This window comes from Lolium rigidum, chromosome 4, assembly GCF_022539505.1.
Source record: "Lolium rigidum isolate FL_2022 chromosome 4, APGP_CSIRO_Lrig_0.1, whole genome shotgun sequence".
Taxonomy (NCBI): domain Eukaryota; kingdom Viridiplantae; phylum Streptophyta; class Magnoliopsida; order Poales; family Poaceae; genus Lolium; species Lolium rigidum.
The window spans coordinates 3,342,036-3,352,830 of record NC_061511.1 but is presented as its reverse complement, the minus strand read 5'-3'; the positions used below and the strand labels follow the sequence as shown (position 1 = coordinate 3,352,830).

The 10,795-nt window shown below is 48.9% G+C and overlaps 2 protein-coding genes across 3 annotated transcripts; both read right to left on the bottom strand.

Annotated features, from left to right (window-relative positions):
* Positions 1-576: 576 nt before the first annotated feature.
* LOC124708588 (arabinogalactan protein 16-like) lies at positions 577-10,564 on the bottom strand. Of its 2 annotated transcripts, none has more exons than XM_047240269.1 (2): positions 10,526-10,564; positions 577-870 (listed from the first exon to the last, which is right to left on the bottom strand). In XM_047240269.1, exons 1-2 carry the CDS (start codon positions 10,562-10,564, stop codon positions 781-783), a joined length of 129 nt encoding a protein of 42 aa, XP_047096225.1. In that variant the 3' UTR covers positions 577-780. The 2 variants fall into 2 exon arrangements, with proteins under 2 accessions (XP_047096225.1, XP_047096223.1); XM_047240267.1 differs by lacking the exon at positions 10,526-10,564 and adding an exon at positions 983-1,091 and having other exon boundaries at positions 577-887.
* On the bottom strand, positions 1,780-3,956 carry LOC124650509 (putative F-box/LRR-repeat protein 23). The gene is made up of 2 exons (XM_047190021.1): positions 3,607-3,956; positions 1,780-2,510 (listed from the first exon to the last, which is right to left on the bottom strand). Exons 1-2 carry the CDS (start codon positions 3,954-3,956, stop codon positions 1,952-1,954), a joined length of 909 nt encoding a protein of 302 aa, XP_047045977.1. The 3' UTR covers positions 1,780-1,951.
* Positions 10,565-10,795: the final 231 nt, after the last annotated feature.

Sequence of the window (10,795 nt, the reverse complement as noted above, 5' to 3'; positions counted from 1 at the left end):
CAAATCGGTGTAGATCGGAGTCTGTAATAACTCCCCGTGTTATTACAATGTGTTTTATTTGGTGCCAATACTTTCATTTTATAGACCATATCATTATACACCTAACATATGTGTCCATGATCGTTAGTTCGTTACGTGTGAGTAGTTCATTATGCTCTTGAGGACATGGGAGAACCCGGGTTGATGGTTTTTATATGAAATTACAGTAAAATCTGATGATCGAGGAGGCGGCGATCGGTCCAATGTCCATGAGCAACATTCTTTTAACAAATCAGCTCACGGGGTTCAGTTTGAGAACCGTGGGAATATGCATCCCTCATGTACATGTTCATAAAACCAAATAGGGCGAGCATTTGACGGATGGGGTTGAACCGTCTTCCGTAGCAGTAGTGACGTATTGTACATTTGTATACTCGGTATATTTTGAAATGACAAAATAAAAGAGGACAGGGAAAGGAGTGACGCTGGGCCGATGTTGAATTATGTGCTGTCCCACGGCCCACTCGTACCCATTTGACAAGGTAGCAATCACACATTCAACGAAGAATTAGTGGGAGAAGACCTGAGAAACATCCGAACAACATGAACACGACAGACAAAAATATACGCAGGCACTAGAGTACAATACCACCGATCTCACACCACCGATGAACGAATTAATGAGTCCAAAACGAATCTCACAGCACCGATCTCTCAAGAATCCACTAGCTTATCGACCATCAAAGGAAAAGAGAAAGATGAACAAAAGAATGAGAAGGCTCTCCTCTGCACTGCAGGGACTCAGAAGAGCTTGTAAGGGGAGGAGGCGTCCAACGGGTGGATGAGGTAGGTGAGCACCAGCGCCACGATCATCAGGAGGTAGGCGACGCCCTGGTCGATGGACGATGCTGCAAGTATCCACAAGAAACAGATCAGAAATCCAGAAGGCAAGTGCTGTCACATGTCCAATCTATCATGCATTCTTGATATACTGATGACTCACCGTCGCTGGTGGCGGGCGCCGGCGCGGGAGCCTGCGCGGCGACGGCCGGCATGACGAGGGCGACGACGAGCGCCGCGGCAGCTACGAAACCAAAGAGGGTCCTCGCCATGGCAGCCGCGTAATCGCCCTTTCTCGAGCCTGAATCGACAGACCTCTCTCCTTGACTCTATGCCTTGTCCTCACGTCCTGCCGCCTGCTTCTCCCATTATATAACGGGATTCTCGCCCTCATAATTGATTATATAACGGCTCTCTTTCTCTCTGCTGGACCTCGCTGGGATCGCGATGGCATCTTGCGCCGGCGTTGGGCCCCGCTCACATGGAGGACCGTTGCTGCGAATTTCTTTTCCATCTTTCCAGTCTGGAATGCCACTCCCAAGATTGGCTGTCCCTGTGTTCCTATGTGCTCACAATCATCTGGCTGGAAAAACATTCCATTATCAAGGTGATTTGGGAAGTCATTTGTTTACTACTTCGTCGGATGACGAGATGCCGTATCAGAGTCACCAAATGGAAATATAGAATTGAAGGTTTTGGTTATGATGCAGATTATTGTGCTAGCAAGTAGCAGCTGGCAGATACATAGCCATCGTCTGTAGCTCAGGTCCAGATCGACACACTTCACATGGTTTTGCAAATGACAAACAGAACAATTGGACGCATCCGCAAGTTGGTACTACAGTCAGAACTACAATATTGCAGACAATCTTTCACTTCAGAGAAGTACACCAGGCACCTGACGAGCAGAGTTTCCTACTCAAACATTCAATTTAGTAGTACTACGATACAGACAGGCAGTAATGACAATAAGCATCGCATTGATCATCAGGCAGTGATCATAAGCATCGCATTGATCATCATAGTGATCAGAATTCAGAATTGATTATTGAAAGCAGACAGCAAACTGTTAAGACTCCAGAAAAGAAAAGAAAAAACAATATGTGCTCTCGCTTCCTCGACCAGAAAGCTGTCATGGTACTACTTGAAAACCTCTATATATCGAATTTCCGAAGAATGCGTAATCTCGTCGAGTTTTCCTTGCGCGTGTTCGAACTGGGTTTCCAATATAGAACTCGTAGTCATCGGTTGAGCCGTGAGGAGGCCTCGTCGTCTTTATTCTAGCGCACTTTGCACGCAGGGCGGTATCAAAGTAGATATTGAAACAATGACGGATGTCCAGGTGCTCCAGGTGAGTGCAGTTGTCGAGGATCGATGTCAATCCTTTGTTGGTGAGTTCGCTGCCAAAGAGTTGAAGGGAGCGCAGCGCGGACATTGTTGCAATCCCCATAGCTTCCTCATCCTTATTGTATTCGGCATCCTCAATGCTATAGAAGCAAGGGAAGCTGAGTCTGAAAGATTTCAGACGTGGGCAAGCTATGCCGATAACCTCGTAGACCTTCCCGAAAACATTCTTACAAAATGAAAGCTCAAGCTCCTCAAGCATAGGAAACTTGTTGATTGACTCGATCAACCCTTCGTTACTGATGTGGTTAGAAGATATGAGGCGAAGGCTCTTTAGAGTTGGTGCACTGGAAACACAGAGCTTAGTGTTAATAACCTATAAGAATTCATTTCTCCAATTTCTACTGAATTGAGAAGTGCAGGAGCATGTACATAAAAAATATTAATTGTACAGTCCTGGAAAAACACCTAGCTAACAGAAGGAACAAAACAGATCAAACTGGCAGGAAAGAACATAAAGCTTCTATGTAAGATAAATTCATATGCTGCTAAACTATCACATGCTCGATTCAGAGGGTGGGCCTAAAGTGATGGATATCTATAACCACAAAGAGCAATATAGCGTACAACATATAAATGTAACACTGTATGATAAGCGAGTCCTTCCTATGCACTGCTAAGAACATTTCCAAACAATACTCCAACAAAAAAACATGCAGCATACAAAATTATCTCTTACTGGAGTCCCACCTTCGTCGCCAGCAAAAGTACCATAAATATGAAGACATTAGAATGAGTTTTTCCGCATGATGACTTGATCCTTCAAAGTTGAGGACCATGTCAAGTTTATTTTTGAAACAGCCACTGCATGCACCCACATCATCCCATGGCCTTTCGAAATATAAGAGCAGCAAGCCAGCAACATTAAAAGAAAATACCGCCAACCTATGCAAAATTCTTTAACAAGAGGATTGGTTCTTTTCCGTTTGTTCTGCGAGAAAAATTCTAAATGTCAAACAGGATTGGTTCAATTATGTTAGCAAAGATCATCATATTTTTTTTACCCATGAAGGAATCCATCCTGCGACGGGCGTACGTAAGAAACAAAGATCAGACCCTCAGTAGTTCTAAATTGTTTCGTAATATGAAGGGTGTTTCACTTAAAATTTGAATGGAAACCTAAGCCAGAAGTGCTGGCGTAAACCAAGTTACCACATTGGATACTCAAACAATCTAGAAACTAAAATAGGAGCCATAGAAACTAGTTTTCCATTGAAATCTAAATTAGTAACAAGATGAAATGCACATGCTACTAAATCATAAATTGCGCCAAACACTTGTCAACATGATCTGCAAAACCCTAGTTGAAGAATAAAGGAAACACAAGCCAAGCAAAAAAGCCTAATCTTTTTCCTCGCGAGGGGAGAATTAAAGAAATCTCACTGCTCGGCAAGGAATAGGAGGAAATGGTCGGTAGCGTCTTCGCCCCAGAAGGCCTCACACCGCCCCGACCCGCGCCGGACGGCCTCCCTCGCCGTGCCTTCGTCAATCCGGTAGCGGCGATCTTTCCGGACGCGCATGTCGATGCGGCGCCAGAGCTCGGGCTCGTCGCGCACGGCGCGGCGCCAGGAGCGGCACACCCGGCCCGCGCTGCCCACCATGAGCTCGATAGGTTCCAGCTTGTGGAGCACAGACAGAAGCGCGTCGATGGGCAGATCCGCCCAGTCGGCGGACGGCCGCACCTCGCCGCTGCGGCGGAGTCGGCGGCGACGGCCGGAGGTGATGGAGGACATCGCGTGGGCCTGTGGAAGGCCAGGTACACGGCAATTGGACGGACAAACTTCTTTTCACTCTAGAGAAGTTCTTCTTGGGAGAGTGGGCTTATGGGCCGCCTTGGAGCAAGTTCAGATTCTTAGAGCATGTCTAACAGGTCCCGTATTTTTCTGCCCCTTAAAACGCGAGAAAATGGCCCCGTATTCACTTTTTGCTGGCCGAAATCTCGTCCGAGCTAGCAGACCCCGTATCCCCACCCCGTAAAACAGAATCTTACGGAATATTCTGTTTTTAGCGGCGGCGCGCGGTGACTATGGCGGCGGCGCGGGAAAACGGTTGGGAATTACGAAATATCCGCGCGCCCTAGTGAAATGGGATGAGGGGTTGGCCACTGTATTCAGCCTCCCGCCCCTTACAAGTAAGGGGCGAAGAGCCGCCCCGTAGCCAAAACTGTAAAAAATCGATGCGGGGGCCTGTTTTACAGGGTCTGCTAGACGGCCGGGTAGCGTCCAACCCCTTATTTTGGCAGTTATTATACGGGTTTGGCCCTTTTAAGGGGTCTGTTAGACCTGCTCTTATAAGTTCGAGTAGGCTGAGATGTCACGTTGCACGTGTTTTTATGGGTTTGACATGATGGCCAGTTCAAACAATGTACAGAGTAGGATGTAAACGGACTGGATAATGCTCTCTTCTTATTTTTCATGGTACTATATTTTTGTCAGATTTGGAAGGAAGATCCGGCAGATTTAAATGTGGATTATATCTGACTACGGATTCGGGTTGAAAACGGAGTGAATTTGGATCGGAAACAGAAAAAAAAGTTGGATAAATACATGCAACAAGACATATTTTCACCATTGTAAATATTAAGAACAAAAATTATTCAAAAGAATGACACACTGGCAAATCGTTCTGATTTCACCAATGTGAAGGTCGTAGTACTTCACAAAGATTGTTAGGAAAGTGAAGCTTAGAATGAGAAAATATGGGAGAGAGAACGAGATACAATTATGTGCCTTGCTCGGTGAGATATGCATAGAACGTTGCTTCAATACTACTCGACAATATATTAAACTGATCAACAACGGTAGTCGGTAGCTTCTCTGGCCCAGATCGACATATACTCCACATGGTTAGGGCATCTTCAACGGGGCGTCGCGGACGTTGAGCGACTATTTTTGTTCGTCCGGCCGAAAATACGTCTGGTATCACCTCCAGCGGGCCGGTGCATAGTGACCGTGCCGTTCGCGGCGACGCAAACGTGGCCTAAATATGCGCCAGACTTGCGTCTCTGCGGATGCTGCGCGGACGTTGCGGTCGTCCGCCCGGTCCTCGCACGGTCCGCCTGGCAGGGCACAGCTGTTTCGTCTTCCGCGGAATTACTTACGGGAGGCAAGCTGCAGCCTTTCCAGGGCCACGTTAATGGCGCGCCTCGGCTTCTGCGAGCGTGCGCAGCTGGGCGGCGTCGCAGTGGCAGGACATTGAAGGCGAGATGGCGTCCGAGCCTCTGAAAGGGACGCTTTCGGCGCCCATTTCCCCGACCACACCATTGCCAGAGCCCACACTATCCACCCGACCGACGCCATGGGGAAGAAATGCTGGCCGTTCCGCAAGACCAAGAACGACCACGAGGCTAGCGGCTCACGGTCCGGCAAGAAGCCACGGGTCGGGCGGTACGTCCGCGTCGAGCTCGTGCGCCGCCTTTCGGTGGAAAATCTGCCGCTACCATGGCCGGACGCAAACCTGCCTGGAGGGGCTGGTACCTCAACTCGAGGCGTGTGCCCCCCCCCCGTGCCGCGCGAAAGCCGAGAGTGGCGGGACGAGGTGTGTCGCCGCCGAGCGATCTTGCCGCCGGATCTCCGGGAAGATCAGGCGTACGTGCTCAACTCCTACAACTGGATCTCTTTCGGGACGTGGGAGTTCGACGCGCGCCGCCGCGCTGGCTACCTCGGCGACGTCGACTACTTCGACCACGAGATCGCCGCGGAAGAAGAAGAGAACGACCAGGAAGACAAGGACGAGGACGCGGACATGGCAGAGTACGACAACAACGACGGCGGGCCGGCGTGGGATCCAGAGACCCTGCCGTCGGACATTACCGAGGAGGAGGCCATTGCCATGGCACTGGCCAATAGCGAGCTCGACGAGCTCGCTTTGTGGGATGTGCTCAGAATCCAGCTCCGCGAGTCCGCGCTCGCGCAGGGGAGGCCGACGACTCCTCCGGCCACGCCGACGCATTTCAATGACCACGCTCCGGCTGCTGCTCCGGCATGGGATCCCTGGCCATCTTCACCACAGCCTCCTGCGCGGGCCACGGCCTGGCCGCAGTTGCCGCAGCCTGCCATACCTCCTCCACCACCGGCGTACCCGCTTCCATGGCCAACGCTGGAGTTCATCGACCTCGTCAGCGACGACGACCAGTAGGTAGTACTTTTACCACGTCTTTATGGCCTTTTTAAGTTTTTTATTAATGTAAATTATGACTTCATGAATGGAAAAAAGATTATGCATCGAGCCGCTGGAGCCACCCCGACGCAAACGGACGCGCGGACGATTTCGACCATTTCGGCCAACTCATCCGTTTGGGCGTCCGAAATGCGTCGTCCCGTTAGAGATGCCCTTATGCAAAGGAGGACAAACAGAAGTACAGAATAATTGGATGCATTCGCAAGTTGGTATAGTTGAACTACAATATTGTAGATAGTCTTTCACTTCAGGGAAGTACACCAGCACCTGAGGAGCAGAGCTTCATACTCACACATTCATTTTAGTTGTACACGACACAGGGAGTGATGATAAGCATCGCATTGATTATCATAGTGATCAGAATTCACAGTGATTATTGAAAGCAGACAGAGAACATTTGATGTTCGACTCCAGAAAAAAAAAACTGTTCTCTTGCTACCTCAACAAGAAAGCTGTCATGGTACTTGATTTCCATAGAATGCATAATCTCGACGAGTTATTTTTGGGCGTGTTCGCATTCCCATTTGGAGATCGTAGTCAGCAGTTGAGTCGCGAGGAAGCTTCATCGTCTTTATTCTAGCGCACTTTGCACGCAGGGCAGTATCGAAGTAGATATTGAAACAATGGCGAATGTCCAAGTACTCCAGGCGAGTGCAGTTGTCAAGGATTGCTGTCAATCCTTTGTTGGTGAGTTCGCTGCCAAAGAGTTGAAGGGAGCGTAGTGCAGACATTGTTGAAATTGCCATAGCTTCCTCGTCCTTATTATACTCTGCATGCTCACTGTTATAGGAGTGCCGATAGCTGAGTCTGAAAGATTTGAGATGTGGGCAAGCTATGCCAATAAACTCGTAGACCTTCCCGAAAACATGCCTACAGTAGCACAGGAAACTTGTTGATTGCCTCCAGCAGTCCTTCATTACTGATGCCGTCAGAAAATATGAGGCGAAGGCTCTTTAGAGTTGGTGCACTGGAAAGAAAACAGAGAGCTTTGATGTTACTAACCTACAAGAATTCATTTCTACCGCATTGAGAAGTGCAGGAGCATGTACTTGAAGACTGGAAGAACAGCTAGCTAACCGAAGGAACAAAATAGATCAAACTGGTGGGAAAGAACATAAAGCTACTATGTAAGCTAAAGTAATATGCTGGTATAACATTTATTACATGATCAATTCCAAGGGTGGCCCTAAGTGATGGTATCTATAACAACAAAGAACAATGCAGTGTAAAAAACATAACACTGCACGATAAGGCAGTCATTCCTATGCACTGCTAACACATGTCCAAATACAAGGGTGCAACAAAAAAAAGCAACATGCAAAATTATGCTCTGGGGCAACAAAATGGCAGGTTCATATATACAACTACCAGTTGGTCCTTTGCAGCTTCATATTACAGTCATCTAGATATGAATGACTGTGCAGTGCTCATGACCCACCTCCATCACCAGCGGTAACGCCAATATTATGAAGATATTAGAAAGATTTTTTCAGCCTAATGACATGACTCTTCTAGTTGAAGACCATGTCAAATTTATTTTTGAAACAGGCATACGCTCACATGATGCCATGGCCTTTCAAAAGATAAGAGCAGCAAAGCCAGCAACATTAAAAAAAACTACCAACCTATGCAAAATTATTTTACAACAGGATTGGTTCTTTTCCGTTTGTTCTGCCAGAAGGATCCTAAATGTCAAACAGGATTGCTTCACTTATGTTGGCAAAGCGGATCATAGTTCTTTTCACCGACGAAGGAATCCATCCCATTTAAGAAATAAAGATCAGACGTTCAATAGTTCTAAATTGTTTCTTAGTAGGTAGGGCATTTTCTCTTCAAATTTGAATGCAAATTATAGCCAGATGTCATCATGTGCTCCATTTATCACATTTGATACTAGAACAATTTAAAAAACAAAAGCAGGTCCCATAAAAACTACTTCTCCATTGAAATCCAAATTAATAACGACATGAAGTGCACATGATGCGACTACTAGTATATCGTAAGTTGTGATAAACACTTGTCACTATGATCAGCAACTAGCAATACCCTAGTTGCAGAATAAGGTAAACACAAGGCAGGCAAGAAGCCTAATATTTTTCCTCGTGAGGGGGAATTAAAGAAATCTCACTGCTCGGCGAGGAATAGGAGGAAGTGGTCGCTAGCGTCTTCGCCGCAGAAGGCTTCGCACCGCCTCGACCCCCGCCGGACGGCCTCTTTCGCCGTGTTTTCGTAAATCTGGCAGCGGTGACCTTTTCGGAAGCGCGTGTCGATGCGGCGCCAGAGCTCGGGCTCATCGCGCACGGCGCGGCGCCAGGAGCGGCACACCCGTCCCGCACCGCCCATCAAGAGCTCCATGGGATCCAGCTTGTGGAGCACGGACAGAAGCGCGTCGATAGGGAGATCCGCCCAGTCCGCGGACGGTCGCACATCGCCGCCGCGTCGGAGTCGGCGGCGACGGCGGCAGGAGAGGTAGGACATCGCGTGGGCCTTTGGGAGGACGGTGCACGGCAATTGGAAAAGGCAAACAGCAGCAAGTTTAAATGCCTTATGGGCCCCCCTTTGCACCAAGTTTAGGCCATCTCCAACCCAGCCACCCATCCCGCATCCGCCCGTTCGGATGGATTGAATCAGAAAAAAAAACCCGGTCAGCGCGCAGATCCATCCCTAAAACGGATGGTCGCGGCGTCCGGGACGACCCAAAGCCGGCCCAAATCTGGGTCGCGTTTGCGTGGTCGCGGACTCCTTCGCTGACCGCTCGCGTCCTCCCCTTGTCCTCCCCTGACTCGCATGTCTGCCTCCCAAAACACAGCCCCCTCGCACACATCTTCCACCACTCCGCCGCCACCCAGGACCGGCGATTTGGGAGCGCTATCGACGCCGACCACCATCGTCGAGACGCCGGCAAGCGGTGCGGAAGCATAGGACGCGGGCCCGCGCTGCTTTCGCGGCCTCGTAGCAGAGTCGGAGGAGGCTATCGTCGACGATGTTGTCCTCTCGCCGTCGCACGACCTCCCGTCGTCAGCAGCTTCGCCGTTGCCGCCAGAGGTGAGCTCTCGTGCACCGTGTTTCCAGGCCGCAAGTCAGCCGGGACAGCCATTGCCTGTAGGTCCCTACTGACGCATTGGATGGCCTCCGCCTGTGAGGTGTTCGATGAAATGGGCGATCTAAAAAAATTCCCATTTAATCTGTAGATCATGGACAGCGACGACGATTACTTCTTCAAGAACTTCATCGACGATGTGACAAGGAGTCCGACAACGACTTTCTCACGGAGGCTGCGCTGATCATCCACCAGCACAATGTCTCGCAGATCCCCGTGTAGTCAGGGTCCTTGTCGGGGCGACCTGCTTGGAAGCGATGCACAGGTTCTGCAGAGCAGTGATCGGTGTGTTCGGAGAACAATATCTCCGGCAACCTAATGCAGAGGACACAGCTCGTCTGTTGTCAATCAACGCTTCCCGGGGGTTTCCTGGGATAGTTGGCAGCATAGACTGCATGCACTGGGAGTGAAAGAACTGCCCCTTTGGTTGGCAGGGGCGTACAGCGGCCATTCTGAGGGGTGCACAGTGATTCTTGAAGTTGTTGCTTCACATGACACATGGATTTGGCACTTATTCTTCAGAATAGCTGGCTCGCACAATGACATCAATGTGCTGCAGCGCTCTCCGGTGTTTGATAGGCTAGCGTACGGTCAGTCCCTGATGTGGATTTTAAGATCAATGGCCACTACTACAACAAGGGGTACTACCTTGCTGATGATATCTATCCACTTTGGGCTACACTCATGAAGATAATCCGGTGTCCCAACTCAGAGCAGGAGGCAAGGTTTACTAAAAAGCAAGAGGCAGCCTAGAAAGATGTCGAGCGGGCGTTTGGCATCCTCCAAGCTCGTTGGGTTTTCGTCAGACACCCTGCTAGAGCCTGGAGTGTGGAAACTCTGTGGGAGGTGATGACCGCTTATGTAATCATGCATAACATGATTGTTGAGGTAGAGCGGGATGATTCACTGTTTGATAATGAGTGGGATGGCCAGGGAGAGTTGGTTATTCCTCAAGGTGGTCCGGCATCATTCCAGGATATCCTCCATATGCACCACGAAATTTGGAATCTAGTTGTACACAACCAGCTCCAGGCTGATTAGGTCGAGCACATGTGGGCGCATGTTGGCAACAATGCTGCAAACAACAGTGAAGGAAATCCCGAAGAAAACAATACCTAGGATATTTGTATCATTTTACATTTTTTGAATAATACTTTGTCATTGAATGCGTGGACAATAAACTTATGTAATAAATCTTGAGCATTTAAACTTATAAATATATTTTTTATGATTTTTTATGCTTTTTGTTATCACCAGAATTTGACCAAGCCAGAGGTGGGCCGCGATCAAGAC

Coding starts and splice junctions, on each gene's coding strand:
- LOC124650509 (XM_047190021.1), bottom strand. CDS start 3,956: ATGTCCTCCATCACCTCCGGCCGTCGCCGCCGACTCCGCCGCAGCGGC. Junction 2,511..3,606: donor CTCCTATTCCTTGCCGAGCA/GTGAGATTTCTT, acceptor CTGTGTTTCCAG/TGCACCAACTCTAAAGAGCC.
- LOC124708588 (XM_047240267.1), bottom strand. CDS start 1,091: ATGGCGAGGACCCTCTTTGGTTTCGTAGCTGCCGCGGCGCTCGTCGTC. Junction 888..982: donor GGCGCCCGCCACCAGCGACG/GTGAGTCATCAG, acceptor GGATACTTGCAG/CATCGTCCATCGACCAGGGC.